Source organism: Sus scrofa, chromosome 8 (genome assembly GCF_000003025.6).
Source record: "Sus scrofa isolate TJ Tabasco breed Duroc chromosome 8, Sscrofa11.1, whole genome shotgun sequence".
NCBI classification, from domain to species: Eukaryota; Metazoa; Chordata; class Mammalia; order Artiodactyla; family Suidae; genus Sus; species Sus scrofa.
In genome coordinates, this window is record NC_010450.4 from 78,108,394 (window position 1) to 78,129,515 (window position 21,122).

A 21,122-nucleotide genomic window follows, 5' to 3' on the forward strand; every position below is an offset into this window, starting at 1 on the left:
ATGCTCCATCGTAAGTGCCTAGACATAGTTCACAGTGCTACACAGCAGAATCTCATTGCTAATTCATTCCAAAGGCAATAGTCTGCATCTATTAACCCCAAGCTCCCAATCCACCCCACACCCTCCCCCTTGGCAACCACAAGTCTCTTCTCCAAGTCCATGATTTTCTTTTCTGTGGAAAGGTTCATTTGTGCCCTAAATTAGATTCCAGATATAAGTGATATCATTGTCTTTCTCTTTCTGACTTATTTCACTCATTATGAGTCTCAAAATGGCTTAATGACTTAAATATAAGTCAAGACACCATCAAACTCCTGGAAGAGAATATAGGCAAAACCCTCTCTGACATCAACCTCATGAATATTTTCTCAGGTCATTTTCCCAAAGCAATAGAAATAAAAGCAAAATAAACCACTGACAAGCTTTTGCACAGCAAAGGAAACCAAAAAGAAAACAAAAGGACAACTTACAGATTGGGAGAAGATAGTTTCAAATGATGCAGCGGACAAGGGCTTAATTTCTAGAATATACAAGCAACTTATACAACTCAACAGCAAAAAAGCCAACAACCCAATTGAAAGATGGGCAAAAGACCTGAATAGACATTTCTCCAAAGAAGATATACACATGGCCAACAAGCACATGAAAAAATGCTCAACATCCTTGATTATTACAGAAATGCAAATCAAAACTACCACAAGGTACCACCTCACACTAGTCAGAGTGACCATCATTAATAAGTCCACAAATAACAAGTGCTGGAGGGGGTATAGAGAAAAGGGAACCCTCCTGTGCTGTTGGTGGGAATGTAATCTGGTACAACCACTATGGAGAACAGTATGGAGGTACCTTAGAAATCTATAGGTTGAACTACCATATGACCCAGCTCTTGGGCATATATCCGGACAAAACTTTCCTTAAAAAAGACACATGCACCTGCATGTTCATTGCAGCACTATTCACAATAGCCAAGACATGGAAACAACCCAAATATCCATCGACAGATGATTGGATTAGGAAGAAGTGGTATATATACAGAATGGAATACTACTCAGCCATAAAAAGAACCAAATAATGCCATTTGCAGCAATATGGATGGAGCTAGATACTCATACTGAAAGAAGTCAGAAAGAGAAAGACAAATACCATAGAATATTTTTTTAAGTAAATTACTTTTAAATTATTTCTAGGATGTTTTCATGTGTTAGTATGATATTTACAAGATTAAGAGAATATTAAGTATTTGGGGAAGTTCTTGTTGTGGCTCAGTGAACCCGACTAGTATCCATGAGGCTGCAGGTTTGATCCCTGACCTCACTCACTAGGTCAACGGCCCAGTGTTGTAGTGAGGTGGTTGCAGACATGGCTTGAATCCCGTGTTGCTGTGGCTGTGGTGTAGTCTGGGAAGTGCAGTTCCAATTCAAATGCTAGCCTGGGAACTTCTGTATGTTGCAGGTGCACCCTTAAATAAAAAAAAAAAGAGGGATAAGTTGGAAGGCTTCTCTTTAAAATGCATCCTCACTTGGTGTTAATAAGGAAGTGCTCAAAAATCATTTTATGAAAAAGGAAAGCTTATTTTTATATTTACCAGCATTGTTAACTAGAAAAGGTGAATGTTAGACCAAAAAGTTGCAACTTTGGTCTAAGATCTGAATATTAGACCACTTCAAACTCTAGGAAGAAATAATTTAGTGAATTAGTTTGCTTTTCCAATTCTGGATTTCTTTAAAACTCTGTTCAGAAAAATTGATGAAGGTGATTTTTTAAAAACTTATTTAAAAATATATTGAAATTAATTTAACTCACATTTTCTAAGTCCATTATTTTCTTTTCTGTGGAAAGGTTCATTTGTGCCTTATGTTAGATTCCAGATATAAGTGATATCATGTAGACTTGTGGTTGCCAAGGGGGAAAGGGGGAGGGAGTAGGGTGGTTGGGGAGCTTGGGGTTAATAGGTACAAATTATTGCCTTTGGAAGGGATTAGAAATGAGATCCTGCTGTGTAGCACTGTGAACTATGTCTAGGCACTTATGATGGAGCATGATACTGTGCGAAAATAGAATGTATACACGTATGTGTAACTGGGTCCCCATACTGTACAGTAGAAAAAAAATTGTATTGGGGAAATAACAATTTAAAAAATTTAACTCACATTTAAAACATTTTGATGTTGTTTTGATGAGATAGAGAAGATGAGGGATTCTCTCTAAACTGACTTAGGTTTCTTGATGAAACTCAGATCTGGCAAGGGTAGAAGGCCTAGTTGAGATGAGAATTCAGAGGAACTTGACGAAAGTTTGGTTAAGGAAAGAGTCTTTTGTCAATATAAACAAAAATATAGTCATACTACTTTTGTTTTTTCTCCTTGGCAGTTTACATATAGGTATATCCCATTTTCTAAAAATAATTCCCTTGTTCTTTTTTTTTTTTTTGATAGTGGGTTTATTTTAAACTACATACAAATGGAGTAGTAAGATTTACAAGTTAAATCCATTTGAAAGTAACTTTTTAATTTGTCTGTGTTAAATCATGTAGCTCCCTTTTAAGCAGTGGATAAGTAAAGCTTGCCCTTACTTTTGTAATAAAATTCTGCCTCCTTCTCCTGGTTCACAGTGTAATATTTCCTTACCATTCCACTGCTTGCTTACTATTTTTATTGTTCATCACTCTTTAGAGAAATGCTTTAATCATTACTTTACTGAATATCTTAAATGAACCATGTTCTTTCACAATCTATTTTTTCTTCTTCTTTTTTTTTTTTTTGACTGTGCCCATGGAATGTGGAATTTCCCAGGCCTGGGATCAAAGCTGTACCACATCAGAGACCTGAGGCACTGCAGTGACTACACATATGTTTAACCTGCTAGGTCACCAGGGGACTTACATCCATTCTTCCACATAGCTTCCTAAATTCCTTCTACATGGCATCTCCCATGCCCTTAATTCTTTTCTGTCTGGCATATGAGTAATCATTAAGTTTGAAGATCAGACTTTAATGTCAGCATCTTCATGGTACTTCCAGGTATTTCTAGGCACAATTTTGTAGTGTCTTGATACTGCCAGGTATATCTTATATGTATCTGTCTCTAAACTACACTTCAAGTTTTTACTTGAAAAAGTCTTCAAAACAAGGGCACACAAAAGGCATGGACAAATGGAAAAACATATTCCCTAGAATAGGAAGACTCAACATCATAAAGTTAAAATAACATAACATTTCTTTAGGTTATTTTATGAATTTAATGAATTCCTGAGAAAATATGAATTGTTTTTCTTTCGAGGGGGGAAAAACAGAGCCCAATAATTATTAAGGAAACTAAGGCAAAGTAAACAAGAATATTCAGGGAGACTGTAAAGAGCAGTGAGAGAGGACCAACTCTACTGAATACTAAAAGCTATTACCAAATGTCAGTCATTTTAAAAATGCAGCATTGAGGAATTCCCATCATGACTCAGGAGTAACGAACTTCACTAGTATCCATGAGGACTGGGGTTCAATCCCTGACCTCACTGAGCAGGTTAAGGATCTGGTGCTGCTGTGAGCTGTGGTGTGGGTTGCAGATGTGGCTCAGATCTGGTATTGCTGTTGCTGTGGTGTAGGCCAGCAGCTATAGCTCTTATTGAACCCCTAGCCTGGGAATCTCCCTATGCCATGGTGTGCCCCTAAATAGACCAAAAAAAAAAAAAAAAAAAAAAAGTAATATCGACACAGGAAGAGAGATGGCTGATCAGGGGAATAGAAGAGAAAGTCTAGAAATATACAAAATTCCACATGACTTTAGTATATTATAAAGGATGCATCTCAAATCACCCGGGAAAACTTGAACTACTAAATAAATGGTGTTGGGACAATAGAGGATTCATCTATGAAGACAAAAAAGTTGGAGCACAAAGAAATTTAACATATAGATTAATTACATGGGCAGTGATGGTGGTGGGAGGAAACCATAAGAGTACTAGAAGAAAACACAGATAATTCTTCTGTAACCTTGTAGTGTGTAAGAATTTTCTAACTGTAATTTAGAAAACGATACATTTCTTTTTTCTTTCTTTTTTTTTTTTGGTCTTTTTGCTATTTCTTAGGCCGCTCCCGCGGCATATGGAGGTTCCCAGACTGATGGGTCTAATTGGAGCTGTAGCCACCAGCCTATGCCAGAGCCACAGCAATGCAGAAGCCGAGCCGCGTATGCAACCTACACCACAGCTCACAGCAACGCCGGATCGTTAACCCACTGAGCAAGGGCAGGGACCGAACCCACAACCTCATGGTTCCTAGTTGGATTTGATAACCACTGCGCCACGACGGGAACTCCAAGAAAACTATACATTTCTAATATATAAAGTGCTCCTATAAATATATAGGCAAAGACAGCCTAATAGAAAAAGGGACCAAGGATATGATCATACAACCCATAGAAAACTAAGTAAAAAGTACTTTTAGATTTATGAAAAGATGCTCAACCTACTCATTGTAAGAGACTTCAAATTAAAAATGTCCTGAGACAGTTCACCAAGATATATTGTGACAAAAGAAAGTGTGGAACAGTGTGTATAATAGGTATTAGTGAGTTAAACAAGTGGGAAAGTGAGGATTTATTTGTATTTGTAAATGCACAAAACATACTCTAGAAAGATCCATAAGAAAGTAGTAACTGATGGCCTGATTGTTGGGGAATTATGCAGGTGAGAAGCAGTGGTGAGGGGAGATTTTTACACTATATACTGTTATATATTTAAATCATGTGAATTGCAGAGGAGGAAAACCTTCCTTGACCCTCTTTAGGTCCCTGGCTGGACCTGAAAATTAAACTGGCAAAGTTTGATTGTCAGGAGAAAAGCATAGGAATGTATTTAATAGGAGTTTTATGTGAAAATGGGAGCCTTCATAGGGAAATGAAAACACAAGGAAGCAGTTAAGGCTGAACGTTTTTATATGAGGTTTGATGAAGAGTGCAAAGTCTTAGAAAAACACGGAAGGACCAAGGGTATGAAGTAAGGGTAGTGTACTGGGGGAAGATCCACAAGGCCTGTTCCTTCGGATTCCTCTTGCCATCCCTGTCTTTGAGAGAAGGATGTTGTTTTCCTCTGGGGTGCAGGAAGTCTACTTTTCCCATGAAGAGCTTCAGGGAGAAGGGGGAGAATGGCAAGTCCTTGTAGAACCTCCTGTTTCTGTGATCAGCTTCAAGAGAAGATGAAGAGATCAGAGTCTTCCCCGCACCTACTCTTTCTTAAATTCCTTTATTTTAAAATAGTATGCCAACATGCCATATTTGGGGGTAGTATGTTCTGACCCCCATTAAAATATGCTACCTATTCAAAAAATAATAAGCTTAATAAGCTCATTACATAATGAGTAAATAGGCTTATTGTATATGAGATTTGTTTTCTTCAGGAGATTGTTTCTCTTTGCTATTGAATTTATAATTTTTTTTCATAGCTAATTCTTTTAGGCATTTTTCGTAGGATAACCTAGGCGTGATATTTGATATTTCTCCAATCAGGTTATATTAGGATAGCATTTAGAGCTTAGATTTGACCAGAGTATTTAGATTTGTAACTAGGCAGGGTATTTTGGTTAAAATAGGTCAGTAAATATATATAAACTTGTAAATAATTTATAATTGGATTTTAACTGTTAATAGCTTTCATACCATTATTGTAAGCTGTTGTATCAGAATCTCTATAAAAAAGATCTGTTGTGTAGCAGTGATCATATTGAAGTATGCTTTTTGCCTTTTGATATCCCATATGGGAAGATTCAGCTATTTTTAAAGAAAAACATATCATATTTATCAAGTGTGGAAAGGTTGGTAATCTAAGAATTAGAAGTTAGCATGTCATATTCAGCTGGTATTTCCAAGGGAAAATCACATACAGTGAAAAAGATAACATTTGTTTAACAGAGAAAGCCAATTCCTAAATGTTGCCTAAAATTTTTAAAACAATCTAAATTTTGTAGGTTAAATTTTTTAATATATGGAGTAATAATGTTAATCTCTTAATATATTGCATTCATCTTTTATCTCCTAATTAGTAAATTTGTGTGTCAATTAAATTGAAAGTCATAGCTAAAGGAACCTTGTAGTTATTAGCTCACGAGTATCTCTAACTAGTAGTTTATAGAAGTGCTTTACAAACATTACAAACAGGTATAGATTAGCTATCAAATGATTGTGAAGATTAATGACTACTCTTTTAGCTGAGTAATTTAGAACAATATCTGGTAATTAATTAGGAATTATCAGTTACAAATACCTTTAGGAAAACAGTATCAAAAAAAGATAACAACAATGATAATTGCTCAGTTGCCATTTAGCTTTTAGACTATTGGAATAAATTTTAAAAGGAAATTTAAAAATCAACTTCAAAAATTTAAAAGCATTTCTAATATATTTATTTAAAAAAAGAATACGCAAGTTGGTTTACTTAGGAAAGACAAAGAATTCTTTTAGAACAGATTTGACCACAGATCTGTTTATCACGAAAGGAAAGAAGTTCTTTGTGGCACTTTAAGAATGTCCTTTATGAAACTGTACATTGCTTTGAATTGAAATGTGTATTATATAAACCATCTTCTAGAGCTTGAAAGTTTAACATTAAATACTGTCTTTTAACCTTTCTTTTTGAATGGCTAGTTGGAAGTGTGTCTGCTGGTTGTGAATCTGGTTAGAATGTGAGAAATATACTACACAGATTTATATTTCACCTGTAGAATGAATGGTCTCTTATCAAATGGTGGAAAGACCACGACAGTCATGGAAGTTGTAGTTTAAGGCAATACTAGTAAGGGCATCATGAAAACAAATCTTTAAGAGCATTTGTGTTGAGAATTCCCTGTTGGCCTAGTGGTTAAGGATTTGGTGTTAGCACTGCTGTGGCTCAAGTTTGATCCCTGGAGTAGCCAAAAAAAAAGAGTTTGTATTGGTGAAAATATATATCTTCTTCTATTGGCCCTGAAGGGCACATGGAAATCCAGGAGGAATTCCTCAAGTTGTTTATAAACCATCAGGAAAAGTCAGTTCTACATAATTGACTATATGCCCTGGATACAATAAGATATTATAAAAGGATTTTATCTCTGATATCACCATGTTAGCAACTTTAATAGAAAGCATTAACATAAAAGTGTGAGTGATATTTTTTCAGGACTTTTATTATTTTACAGATTTTTTTTCTTACTAAGTTTATATCCTATTACCAATAAAAATCAATACATATAGTAGTATTTAGATGTAATGATGTAGGTCAGATATTAAGGTTTCAAAATATCCGTTAAATCCTTGTAGAACATGATTTTAGAGTGATGATTGACATTCATTGTGAAAATATGTGGGGCAAAGACAGTCATAGAATTTTGGAATTTTACCATACTCTTTTAACATCCTGAATGAGTTGTATAGTGACAGGCACGTAGGTTCTAACTTGTCTGTCTCAAGTCTGTTTTGTTTATTCTTTAAAACAATGCTCTTTAGTATAGGAATGTACTTGGTTTTGAGACGGCTTACAGTGTTTTGCTGATAACTTTCTTTTGTGATGGTTGTATTTGTTGTACTTGGGGGGTGTGGGTGGCAGTCCCCCTTTGCCTTAGGAATATCACTGCTGGTCTTGTCATAGGATGAAAATTTATCCTTACCTTACTAGTTATCCATTGTCTCAGTTGATTTGTTATTTGGATTTATTTTTAATTTCACTCACTAAAAGTTTTTTTTTTTTTATTTGTATTGTGCTACTTTAGACTTTGTCGATTTTTACTTATGTATTTTTCTCGACATTTCCAGTGATTCTGTCTCTGTAACTTGGTACTTTGTGATGCTGGCTCAGAAAACATTTACATTATTAAAACATTTGTGATTGTTTTCACTTAATAACTTTGTTGAATTTTTCATTATTTAATGTAATTGATTCAGACTTATTTGCACATGTCTGTGATCATATAGACTTGTTCTGAGTAGTTTTTTTTGATGTCATGTGTCCTGAATTAATTATTTTCCATAAGAATTGAAAATTTTTCTGGTTTTTAGGTGGCCCATCTTATAACTATTACCTACTGTAATATTTACTCAATAAATTTTGACTGAAAGAACATTACCTTGTTATATAGGGAAATTTGCTAGGTGTGTATCTGTCTCAGTAGCATGACTGCTGGTAGATCTTTCTATGGGTGACCGGAGCAGAAGTGAAAATCTCATGTATTGAGAACCCTGCAGCAGGGAACAGCTAAGTGTATTTCATGACTGCAGTTAAGACCTACCTTTGCATCTGTTTCATGCTTGAAGACTTTCTCTTTTGCAGCTGTTATTCCTTGAAATAGACTTTAGTAAATCTCCCAGTTTTATGTGTGTATACTGTCTTTCTTTTAGGCTGTACCCCTTTTTATTTTCTATATAATTGACACTCTAAAAATAATTTGGTATTTTTGTATATAAAATACTGTGTATTGATTTGGAATATAAGTGAGTTTTTGAGGGGTCTGCCACTGTCTGACTCAATCTTTATTCTCACAAAATTATAGCACTTTTAGAAGGATATGCCAGTGATTCTCTCCAAAGTTGGGCAGAAGTGTAATATTTTAGAGTCTTTATTAATGACCTAGGATAGCATTGGGTTAAGCTGGCAAGTTGAACACTAACGTCGAATTTCATCTTATATTGAAACCCAACTACAGATACCACGGAAGGATTTTGTAAAAATGGGAAAGTCCACAGGATAGAGGCAATTGGAATATATAGAGTAAATAGCAATAAAATGTAGAATCTGCAGTCATACAGCTAATCTAATCAGTTGTATTACTTTCCCTTTGGAGAAAGTAAATCATAAGGTTAGTGGGGGGGGGGGAAGCCAAAAATAAACTTCATTTTTGCTAAAAGAGCCTCAGAATTCTAAGGAACTGGCTGCCTCAACTGTAGGGGTTGTATGTGCTGCAAGCAAAAACCATTAAAAGAGATTGAGTGGCAGTTTGATATCTTGATACCCTCCCTTACTCAGTGCTGTTGAAAAACTCTACCCCACCTTATTCTGGCAAAAGTTTAGAGAGGATAACAGAGACAGTGGTCTTGGTTTATCTGAGCAAAATGGAAAAGGGCAATTAAGAGACTGGTGCCGAGCCACACAGGAGAAATGAAACATGTGTTCAAGGGTTAGATGAGGAGCTCTCCCAGAGAGTAGAACCCAAAGACAAAGGGATGCAGAATAGAGAAGCAGTAAGAACAGAACATTAGAGGACCAATCAGTGCACTATCAACAATCGCAGGAGGTGCGAACAGGGAAAGAGAGGGAAGGAGGTAAAAATTAAGTGATTCAAGAAAATTTCCCAGAACCAAGGATATTTTTTCTTAGATTGGGAGGGCCCAGTGGGTATTTTTAAGCACAGTGGATCAAAACAGACCTGTGCCAGGAATTACTGTGAGGGGGTTCCCGTTGTGGCTCAGCGGTAACGAACCCAACTAGTGTTCACAAGGATGTGGGTTCAATCCCTGGCTTTGCTCAGTGGGTTAAGGATCCAACATTGCCATGAGCTGTGGTGTAAGTGAAAGACACAGCTTGGATCTTGCGTTGCTGTGGCTGTGGTGTAGGCCAGCAGCTGTAACTGATTTGACCCCTAGCCTGGGAACTTCTATATATCACAAGTATGGCTGTAAAAATACAAAACACAACACAACAACAACAAAAACCCCCTGAAATTTCAAAGCATTAGGAACAAAAAGAGGATGTTATAAAATTTTGCAAAGAACAAAATAAGTCTTATGGAGGATCAGGAATCAGAAAGGCCTCAGACTACACACCCATGAACAGAGAAATAAGCAGGCAATGACGAAATGCCTTCCATATTCTGAAGGAAAATGCTTCCCAACCTACGATTTTTTGTTTGTTTGTTTGTTTTTTTAGGGCTGCACTTGCGGCCCATGGAGGTTCCCAGGCCAGGGGTCCAATTGGAGCTTTAGCTGGCAGCCTACACCACGGACAAAGCAATGTGGGATCTGAGCCACGTCTGTGACCTACACCACAGCCCATGCCAACACCTGATCCTTAACCCACTGAGCAAGACCAGGGATTGAACCTGCGTCCTCATGGATACTAGTCGGGTTTGTTAACTCCTGAACCACAACAGGAACTCCTCAACCAACAATTTATCTGACTATTAAGTGTGGAGGTAAAATAAATATACTTTCAAGTCTCAAAAATTTCAAGGAGGCGCCAGGGGATGTACTATACCAAAAAGAACAAAGAGGAAGATTTGGGATGTATGAAACAGGCGGGAGATGAAAGAGATTTCCAGGATTCTGGTGAAGGGAGAGTCCAGGATGGCAGCTCCATAGCAAACAGTCCATTTGAGTTGAAATAGTTTGACTTAAGATACAGATACAAGGGGGTTATTATTATTGAAAAGCCAGGGCCTTTGTAATGTTTTTTTATGATGATTTTCATTTTTGTTTTTTTCATTATAGCTTGTTTACAGTGTTCTGTCAGTTGTTATTATTTTTTAAACCTGGGGACAAATTACCCACATGAGATGGGCCCGTGTTTTTATCACTACTTAGTTTTGACTGTGTGCTGTTTAGATCCTGTTCTTTTTAGTCCTGTTGCCCGGGTCCCCTGAAGAGTCTCACTCCACCCCTCAAAAATAGAGTCTGCTTTGCTTTGCGTCTGAGAGTAGAAGCACACCATGGTGAGGTTAACATTCGAACGTACAGTCGGGTTCTCGGGCCCACGCCCTGGCCCCCTGGCCCTCAGTGTGAAGGGGAAGTTGGAGCCTGCTCCAATTCACAGATCCTGTGGAGTGTGTCTTCTCCCGGGAGCCTTTAGTTAGTTGTGGCAATATTGCCCTTCCCTTTACACAGCTGTCTAGGTTTGTGCTGTATTTAGTTTCTCAAGCTAAATACACTAGGTATGTTTACTATATAGATGATAAAACTATTAAAAAAACAAGTAGGAAACAGTAGCAATGCCAGGATAGTGAGGTCCTCTTGATGGAGGTGGGGAGGTTGGGAGTACCACTGGGCATGGGCACATCGGGAACTGTGAGTTAGTAGTAGTGTTCCATCCCTTGTAGAGTATGTGGGATTCAAAAATTACTCTTTAACTTGTACATACAGATTTTATATGTTCATGTTTATTGATTATAATAATAAAATTTTGCAAATCCTCTATTTGAATGAAATCACACCCAATGATTATTGAAAACTAAACTTCTTCTGTAATACTAGGTATTTTCAAAATCACTATGAGGTTGATAGTATGTAACTTGCCTTCTTTCGATAATGGTAATTGTTGTGTCAGTGCCAAAGTGATCTCCTTAAAATCATTTGAGGGTGGCACATGGACTAGATGATACCTGAGGAGGCTCTCACATGGGGGTGAACTATGGGGATGAGGGGATGATCGTATGATCAGGGTGGCTACTGAGGCTGCGCTGGGGACCATGGGGGCTTCTGGGGAGGCCTGGAGGGTGGGGACAGAGGTGGCTTTGGGCCTGGCAAGATGGACTCAAGGGGTGAGTGAGCACAGACAGGATGTAAGGGGAGGCTGTGTTAGCCAGGCTCCTGAGATTCTAGAGCAGCTTTCTTCCTGAACCCTCTGTTACCCTCATTATTTCAGTAACCTTCCAACTCCTGATAACCTGCGAGTTTTTTGTGTCAGACTGTGTAATTGTAGCTGTGCCTCTTGTTCTCATTAAAAACCATCATTTTAGTTTAAAAAAAAAAGAGGAAGATCATGTCTTCCTCTCTCTCTCTCTCCTTTTTTTTTTTTTGGTCTTTTTGCCTTTTCTATGGCTGTACTGTGGCATATGGAGGTTCCCAGGCTAGGGGTCTAATCAGAGCTGTAGCCGCCAGCCTACACTGGAGCCACAGCAATGTGGGATCCGAGCCGTGTCTGCAACCTACACCACAGTTCACGGCAACGCCGTATCCTTAACCCACTGAGCGAGACCAGGGATCAAACCTGAGACCTCATGGTTCCTAGTCGGATTCGTTAACCACTGAGCCACCACAGGAACTCCCCTCATGTCTTTCTCTTATTCAGAAATCTCTAATGGCTCTTTGAAACTCAGGATAAAAGTCAAAGTCTTTAACACGGTCTATAGTGCTCTGTAATCATGATCTAGCCAGTGGCTGCATCCCTGACCTTATCTTCTACACTTCTCTGTCTGCTGATTTCTTCTTATTCCTCAAACAAATCAAGCTTATTTTGCCTCTAGGGCTTTTATATTTTTTCTTCCTTTGGCCTAAAACTCTTTTTGTTTGATATTCATGTAACTTTCTCTCTCACTTTATTCTTGTCTCTGTTCAAATATAACATCGTCAGACTTTCCCCAGCTACCCTGGTAAAATATACCCTTCTCATCTAGATTGTCATCTTCTGCTATTTTCCACCTCCTTTTTTTCTCCACTCTTATTATGACATGATATTATGTATTTGCATGAATGAATACGTGAGGAATTGGTCAGTAAAATAAAGAACTTAGTTCAAAGAAGATACCAGCCTTTTGGGTGTAAAATACATTGATATTTTGTTGATGTTACTATACTGTATTATGCTGTGGTCTTGAATATATGCATTTCACTTTGAAATATTCAAAAAAGTTCCCCAAATATTCAAGTGAGGAAAATGTTTATTTCCTAAACAGTTTTATTTGTAGCTATACCACGTTATGGGCAAGAAGGTACTATATATGTCATGAGAAAAGGCTAGCTAATGGGACTGTGTATATTGTGCACTGTTTATAATTTTGTTTGCCTTATACCCATGTGCATACACACCTTTGATTCAAAAAGGCCTGTCAATCTGGGCATGAACACTCGTCTCTTCTTTTGTTATCTACTGCTGTCCTCCTGTACTAGAGCTAGATAAAGGTTTTTTGATTCAAGATTCAATTTATTATTATTTAGTTTTTATTTATTTATTTATTTATTTATTTAGTCTTTTTAGGGCCACACCTTCAGCATATGGAGGTTCCCAGGCTTGAGGTTGAACAGGAGCTGCAGTTGCTGGCCTACACCACAGCCACAGCAACGTGGGATCTGAGCTGCATCTGCAACCTACATGGCAGCTCATGGCAACACCGGATTCTTAACCCATGGAGTGATGCCATGGATTAAACCTGCATTCCCATGGATACGAGTCAGATTCATTTCCACTGAGCAATGGGGGGATCTCCCAATTTATTTATTATATGTTATCATAATGTAGGTTATGTGAGCAAACCTAGCATTGACAAGCTATACTTATGCCTATACTTTCTTCATGTTTTTTTTTTTTTTTTTTTTTTTTTTTTTTTTTTTTTTTTTTTTTTTTGTTGCTATTTTTGGCGCTCCACGCATATGATTCCAGCTAGGTTGAATCGGAGCTGTAGCACCCTACGCAGAGCACAGCAACGCTGATCGAGCCGTCTGCACCTACACCACAGCTCACCAACGCCGATCGTTAACCACTGAGCAAGGCAGGATCGAACCCACTCATGGTTCCTAGTCGATTCGTTACCACTGCCCACGAATCCTTTCTTCATGTTTTATACTTTTTTTTGAGAGATGTTCCCATTAAAACTCTCACTAGTGCACATAATGGTGGCTGTAATTTAATAATCCTTAATGTGAGATAAGAAAATTATAAGCCTTTTGACATTAAAAATCACAACACTCTTTTATACTTTAACCTTGAATTTTTTTCCATTTGAGTAAAAGGCTAAGCATGATATGAGGATGTTCACAATGCTGAATACATAGTAATCTCTCACATACAACATACACGTGGAATGAACAGAGGCATCCATGGATTAACTAGAACTTTCAGACAATTTGTGAACAGTTCAACTTTGAATATAATGGTTGACCTTTGGGTCAGAGTTGGATTTTTTTCTCCGTTCTTAAAAAAATTTGTATTCCTTAGCTTAGTAAGCAAAAGTTTTATTAGCTTAATAAACACGTAGGAAGTTGCTGTAATATATAATATAATAATATTTAAGCATATAATATGCATAATATATAAAGTAAACAAAATTAATTGATATTTGAAAATCTTTCCTGAGAATAAATCATTGGAAAATGAATTTTCATTGCACTTGAAACAGTGTATTAGAGAGCACACAAAACACTTCCCAAAGTTATGTACTTAGATCCTGGTATAAGTTATAGAGGTCAATAGAATAGTGTACTCTTTCCTAGATTATAAATCTTTAAGAATAGGCTAAATAACTATGTTCTTGTTATTATTTGATGCTATGCTACCTGTTAGCACTAAGAATGGCTGTAATTTTTTGACTCTTCAGATTTTTGTGATTGACTTACCTTTTATTTATCATTTTATGAGACAAAGATATTAAAGTTGTCTTATTACATTATATAAACCATATATTTGAAAAATTAAGTATTTTTATGTTCTACTTGCCTTAATCCCTTTTTTTTTTTCTGCATATTTTGACTGCTTGTATGTTTTTCATCTAGGTCACTTTTGAAATACACAAAGAAAATCTTGCCAGTGTATTTAGGGAACACCAGGGAAAAGTTGATGAGGAAATAGGGCCGTGTTCCTCAAGTCCAGATCAAGCGGTCTCTGGCATTAGCGGGGATGTTAATGTAGGATCCCAGCAATCAGATACAAAGGATTCTCCTGTGCCCTCTCATATCACCAGAAACAGTGACGAAAAGTCAAGTCTTGAGAAGACAAGCTCAGTAGAATCTGCATCCAGTGCTGAACTGCAGACTTGCGGTACATCTAATGAAGAGAGGAAAACTGGGCAAAACAATCAGGAATTTCTTGATGAAGTCCCTCTAGAAGAAACACTGACAAATGAAACAATTAATGCAGGGAGTTTAGAAGTATCCTCTGATATGACAGAAGCCATGGCTATTTCCTCTAATTCTTTTAAAACAACTGACAAAGATGTAATGACTGTCAGTGAAGTAACTGCTTCCATAAATTCTCCTTCAGAAGAAGATAGTTCAGAGGTGCCTGAAGTATTGGATAAGTCCATGGTAGAGGAAGAAGATGATGATGATTACGTAGAACTGAAGGTAGAAAGTAGTCCTTCTGAGGAAGCCAGTCCATCCACAGAGCTCCAAGACAATAGTTTATCTACAGCTGCTTCTGAAGCCAGTGAAAGACTAGACATGTTTAATAATGAGCACAAATTAGTATTTCAAGAGGAAGAGCCTGCAAGCAAGAAACAAACTGATGCTGAAACTCACGATCCTAAAGATTCTGGAATCTTGACTATGACAGCATCAGGGTCTTCAGCTACCTCACCAGGCACTCCTGCTTCCCAGGCAACTGGACCATCAGACATTGGTCAGGTGCTGAAGGAAGGGGAGGAAACAACCAGCTTTGCTGGAGAAACCAAAGTAATTAGTGATTCTCATGGTGACATCTTCGAGTCTCCGACTACTTCTGAGCAGAGGATTGCTAGGCTGGATGTTTCCAGTGTTGCTACAGATACTGAAAGACTGGAATTGAAAGCCAGTACGAACATGGAAGCACCTCAGCCTCATCAACCTGTGCTTGAGGTGATTGTATTTATTGTTTTCTTGAAGTGCATTTCATTGAGTTAAAACAGAACAAGTTTATATACTTGCATTTTATTTTATTTTACTTTGGAATTGGTTCATACCCTATTTGTAATTACATAAATACAACGAATGTAAAGGTTATAGTTCTTTAACACAGGGTTTGGCTTTTAGTATGAGCTTGTTAAATGGCAGTTTTATTATTATTTTCACTAAAGTATCATTAAAAATGACTACTTTCAAGTTTCAAAATTAGTGTATTTTTAACATATAAAGCAAATATTGGAAATACTTGCCTTTTACCCATTTTTGATGACCTAGTCATAGTTAGCACATTAGTTTTTCAGCACAATCTAGGGCTACCTTCCTGCAGAACCACCACCAGTGTATAATTTTATATACAAAGTATGTAGTTTAAAATTGTTTCCTGGGGTGTGTTTACTTTTGTAGGAGGGAAAGCCTTTGTGAGATACGAAGGCACAGCCTCCACCTTTGCCGATATCTCAGAATGATTCATGACACAGTGGTTATTTGCATGTTATTAATTCCCACTTCACTATCTCTTATTGCTCTCACTCCTTCCTTTTTTGTTGGTTTAGTCTTCATTCTGTTGTCTTTATTTTTTTCTTAATTATAGCCAATTTATAATACAGATACAGCCCTTCTTTCATATTAGTATTCAAAACCTAAAAAAAATTTTTTTTTAAATTTTATGGCTGCACCTGTAGCATATGGAAGTTCCTGGTCCAGGGATTGAATCCAGGCCTCAGCTATGGCAACGCTGGATCCTTTAACTCACTGCACTGGGCAAGGGATCAAACCTGCATCTCCATAGCCACTGCTGTTGGATTCTTAACACACCGTGGCACAGAACTCCCGAAACCCAAAACTTGATTCTTTTGTAAGATGCTACATTAGCTGATGATAATACTAACATGGTTCAGGGCTAATTACTGCTGAATTGTGGTAATTTAGCATTCTTTATAATTTTGCTTTAAATGTACCTAATGTTATTACTCACTGATAATTTTTCTCTAATTTGGTGTCTTATTATCTTGAAATGTATTTGTTAGAAGAGTTGCATAGAAGCTGTGAAATTATTAATGCCTTCCTTTGAAGTTGAACTTATTTTATTACTCTTTTTAACTTCCTCTTTAGATGTCAAGGCAACAGGAGCAGCCAGGGCGTGGAACGGCACCAGATGCAGTTAATGGACAAAGAAGGGATTCTAGATCTATGTTTCGTATACCTGAGTTCAGATGGTCCCAGATGCATCAGCGTTTGCTCACTGATCTACTATTTTCAATAGAAACAGATATACAGATGTGGAGAAGGTTGTACATGTATTTATTATAGAAGATGAGTATACATTTTAGTCTTTGTTTTCAAAGAAATTTATATAGTTAATATTTCGCAATTAATTTAAGTCGTTTTCTATGGTAGTGTTTTATTGAATTGATGTTAATTCTCTGTTCTAAAAATGACCTGCCATATTTGGGTTATAAAAACTTGAAAATCAGAGATTTTTCTTTTAAAAAATTTGCTTAATGTTTTCTGTAGCATATTGGATAGCATATACCTGAATGTGAATATACCAGGTGAGTTTATTTCTAGACGTAGTTAGAAAAAAAGCGGGGGTTCCCTATTGTGACTCCGCAGGTTAAGAACCTGATTAGTATCCTTGAGGATGCGGGTTTTATCCGTGGCCTCCCTCAGTGAGTTATGGATCCCGTGTTGCTGTCAGCTGTGGTGTAGGTTGCAAATACAGCTTGAATCTTGAATTGCTGCAGCTGTGGCATAGGCCTGCAGCTGTAGTTCCAATTCAGTCCCTAGCCTAGGAACTTCCATATGCCACAGGAGCAACCCTTAAAAAAAAAAAAAAAAAGGATTTATGTAAAATATCTAATTTTCCAATGTATTTTTAGTATAAGAAGTCTGTGGCATAGGCTAGCAGCTGCAGCTCTGATTTGACCCCTAGCCCAGGCACTTCCAAATGCCACAGTTGTGGCTGTAAAAAGACAAAAAAAAAAAAAAAAATTCTGTGTATTTCAGTTTATCCTCCATTGTATGATTTATGATTTTAAAGATACCTAATTTGTTTATTGTTCTTTATATACTACTCTTACTCTGTTTGAAGACAGTTCGTGGCATTGTCTAAGAAAATGGTATTAGAAAATTCATATTTAAAAGCACATTTAGCACTGTTTATCTCTTAATTTTTGTCACATGACTTCTTAATTTTGTTCTTACTGAAGGATAATTTAGTTCAACTTTTTTTCTCAAGTGAAGGTGAATAGCATTTATGATTCAGCACTGAAAGGGCGTGGATAGTAATGGCTGATATGGATTGGTCTACATTTTTGAGGACATTTATAGCTCCTCAAATGCCTACTGCATCATTATCTTTCCTCAGCTTTCACCTTCCTCAGCTAAAGCACCTTCTTATCCTCCCTTCCCTCAAGTAGGCAAATTGTGATTTCCTTTCTTTAGCTTTATCAGTAAACATCGTTTGTCTTTGGACAGCCATTCAACAAAGACAGTTATGGACTTCGTGAATAGCAGTGACAATGTCATCTTTGTCCACAACACAATTCATCTCATCTCTCAAGTGATGGACAGTATGATTATGGCTTGTGGGGGAATACTGCCGTTGCTTTCAGCTGCTACGTCGGCTACAGTAAGGACTCAACTACTGTATAAAATTGGTTTGAAAATGTGACTTAAGCATTTTTACTGATTAAAACTTGAATATGGTGGTTACTATGCATCATAGGTTCTGTAATTCAAAAGCAACAGAATCTTTTACAATTACTTGAAAGGACCTTAGAATCTCTTTCAGGACCAAAAGGACCAAAAAGAATGTTGAATTCTTAGGGGTGAATCAGGTAGTAAAGAATATGATTGACACTGTTTTACCTGCATGTATTTTTTTTTTTTTATATCAGATGACAAGGAAACCTCTCTATTGAACTAGATTTCTGAAAGACTGGCTTTTTATAAAATTTAGAAATTTGGGGAATGTATCATAAAATTTGATTTGTATCAGGATACACATATGACTTGCACATTTTATTCCTTACAGCATGAGCTGGAGAATATTGAACCTACTCAAGGCCTTTCAATAGAAGCCTCTGTGACATTTTTGCAGAGACTAATCAGCCTTGTGGATGTGCTTATATTTGCAAGTTCTCTTGGCTTTACTGAAATTGAAGCTGAAAAAAATATGTCATCTGGAGGAATTTTGCGGCAGTGTCTGCGACTGGGTGAGCTGTTAAAACTCATTACTTACAAATTTACTTAAAAATTTTTCAGTAATCCAGACATATTAAATTGCATATTTCTGTTCACCTGTTGGTGAGAAAATGTGTGCTGGGCAGTTTGTCTTATGCTGTTTTTTAATGTCCAAAGAGAAGGACTGTGTATGTACTGGACTATAGTATAGTGTATAGCAAAATGTTGGATAGAAATGGAAGAACACGTCTTAAAAGTTTCTGCAGTTTGGGAGAATTGATTTTGGTCAGCATTATCTCCCCTCACCCCCATCTTTTTTTTCTCTTTCTTTCTTTCTTTTTTTTTTTTTTTTTTTTTGCTTTAAAGTGGTGCTTCTCAGATTTTAAGATGATTTGTATACATGAATCTCCAGAGCTCTTACTAAAATGCTGATTAGATTATACAGGTCTGGGATAAGACCTAAAATTGCCTTTCTAGCAAGTTCAGGTAATGCTGATGCTGATTTTCTTACAAACACACCTGAGTAGCAAGGTTCTAAACTAACCTCATTCAAGTATAGCCTTTATCCAAATAAGTAATAATAATTCATTAGTGCAGTTAATGAGATTATTAAACCTCTGTTCTTTTCCTAGAGGCAGTTCTTCCTTTAGGTTAAAGTTTAAATATATAAACAAATTTTTAGTGATACCTGAATTTCCTTAGGTGAAGAAAAAAAATTTTTTCCACACAGGTTTCCTGTATCTAGTCGTAAATACTGAGACTTTGTTAATAATTTGCTTATTAAGTGGAGAGGAGTAGGAGGAGTGAGAGGGGACTAAGAAATGGAAGCAAAATCTTTAGGACCCATGGCCATATGAAAACAGATCAGAAATAAGGCACCTATGAAAATATAACATCAGCAGTTGAAAATCTAGTTAACGAAATGCTTCCCCATATTTAGCAAGAATATCTGTAATATAAACAGATATATGTATACTTAGTATTTCTGGTACAATTATTATTTTTACTCAAAATCCTATTCAAAGTACTTTGTGTGTGTGTGTGTGTGTGTGTGTGTGTGTGTGTGTTTTGGAGCTGTACCTGCGGCATATGGAGGTTCCCAGGCTAGGGTCCAATTGGAGCTGTAGCCACTGGCTATGCCACAGCCATAGCAATGCCACATCTGAGCCACCTCTGCGACCTACACCACGGGTCATGGCACGCCAGACCTTAACCCACTGAGTGAGGCCAGGGATCGAACCTCACCGTGGATGCTAGTGAGATTCATTTCCACTGATCAATGATGAGAACTCCTTATTCAGAGTACTTTTAAACTTAGGATGCTCTAAAGAACTTGGTATACTATTTTTAGGAAGTTGTTTTAAAATTTTAATTGAGAGAGATTCAAAAGGTGAGCACAGCGAAACAAAAGCTATCATTTATTGACTGACTACTGTCATTTGTCATTACTGATTTTCACATTGAGTCAGATATCATTGCCTCCCATCCACTCATTCATTTATATTTTCTGCCTTTTATTCACGAGGTAATTTGAGATCAGAGAAATTAGGAAATTTATTGAAAATTTCAAAAGCTATAAATTTGGTAGTTGGAATTTGAATATATCTAGTGTTCATACTCGGTTATAGGATATACCCTTAAACTTTATGTAAGTAATTGAATGAAAATATTTAGAATCTGTTGTTTTTGTATATGCCAATTTTAAAACCTTTTGACTTTCTTAAAAAGAATACACTTCTAATCATGTGATAGTCATTCCCACTTAAGTTGGCTATTTTGTTCCTCGTTTTTTCTCCCTTTTTCCTCTCTCAACTCTGGTTGAGTTCAGTACCTTCCTTGTTAACAATTTGGTTGGAAATTGAGCTAAATACATGATATCAAGCAGTTCATAGCCAACTAAGCACAACCTAATCCATCATTTAATATTAAAAATTAATTTCTAAATAACTTGAATTAACTGCCCGATAAGTGAGATAGAGAGTTAATTTTGGATTGTATAGTAATCACAATCTCTTATCTGTCCCCTAACTTGTAAAGAATTTTAATGAAAACCAGTAAAATGTAGAATATTCCTTTTAATGCTATGCATTCTGTCAATATCTGTTAATATCACGATGTAATGATAAAAATTTTAAGAAAAATGTGCAAATTTCTAGTTTAACTATTGTACTTTAATGAAAATAATTGAAGGTTTTTATCCTGGACTAGATGATGGCAATGTAATTTACTCTATTTTCTTATACCTTTTGCATTTTTTCTTCCTATCTTTTCCTTCATAAAAGATTATTCTAAGTAGCTTATGTGAGATCTAAGAAACAGTACAAGTGTTTATTAAGGTTCCTGAACTGATTCTCTTTTAGCAGTGAGCCCTGACAGAGTAACTAACAAAGTCG

The 21,122-nt window shown here is 36.6% G+C and overlaps 1 protein-coding gene across 5 annotated transcripts in view; it reads left to right on the forward strand.

Annotated features, from left to right (window-relative positions):
* Positions 1-21,122, forward strand: part of LRBA (LPS responsive beige-like anchor protein) — a 710,221-nt gene that overhangs the window by 138,307 nt on the left and 550,792 nt on the right. For all 5 annotated transcript variants that reach the window (XM_021100638.1, XM_021100636.1, XM_021100637.1 and 2 more), the window contains 4 exons: positions 14,440-15,498; positions 16,657-16,832; positions 18,022-18,175; positions 18,581-18,761. In XM_021100638.1, coding sequence (XP_020956297.1) covers positions 14,440-15,498; positions 16,657-16,832; positions 18,022-18,175; positions 18,581-18,761 — 1,570 coding nt within the window. The remainder of the gene's footprint in view (positions 1-14,439; positions 15,499-16,656; positions 16,833-18,021; positions 18,176-18,580; positions 18,762-21,122) is intronic.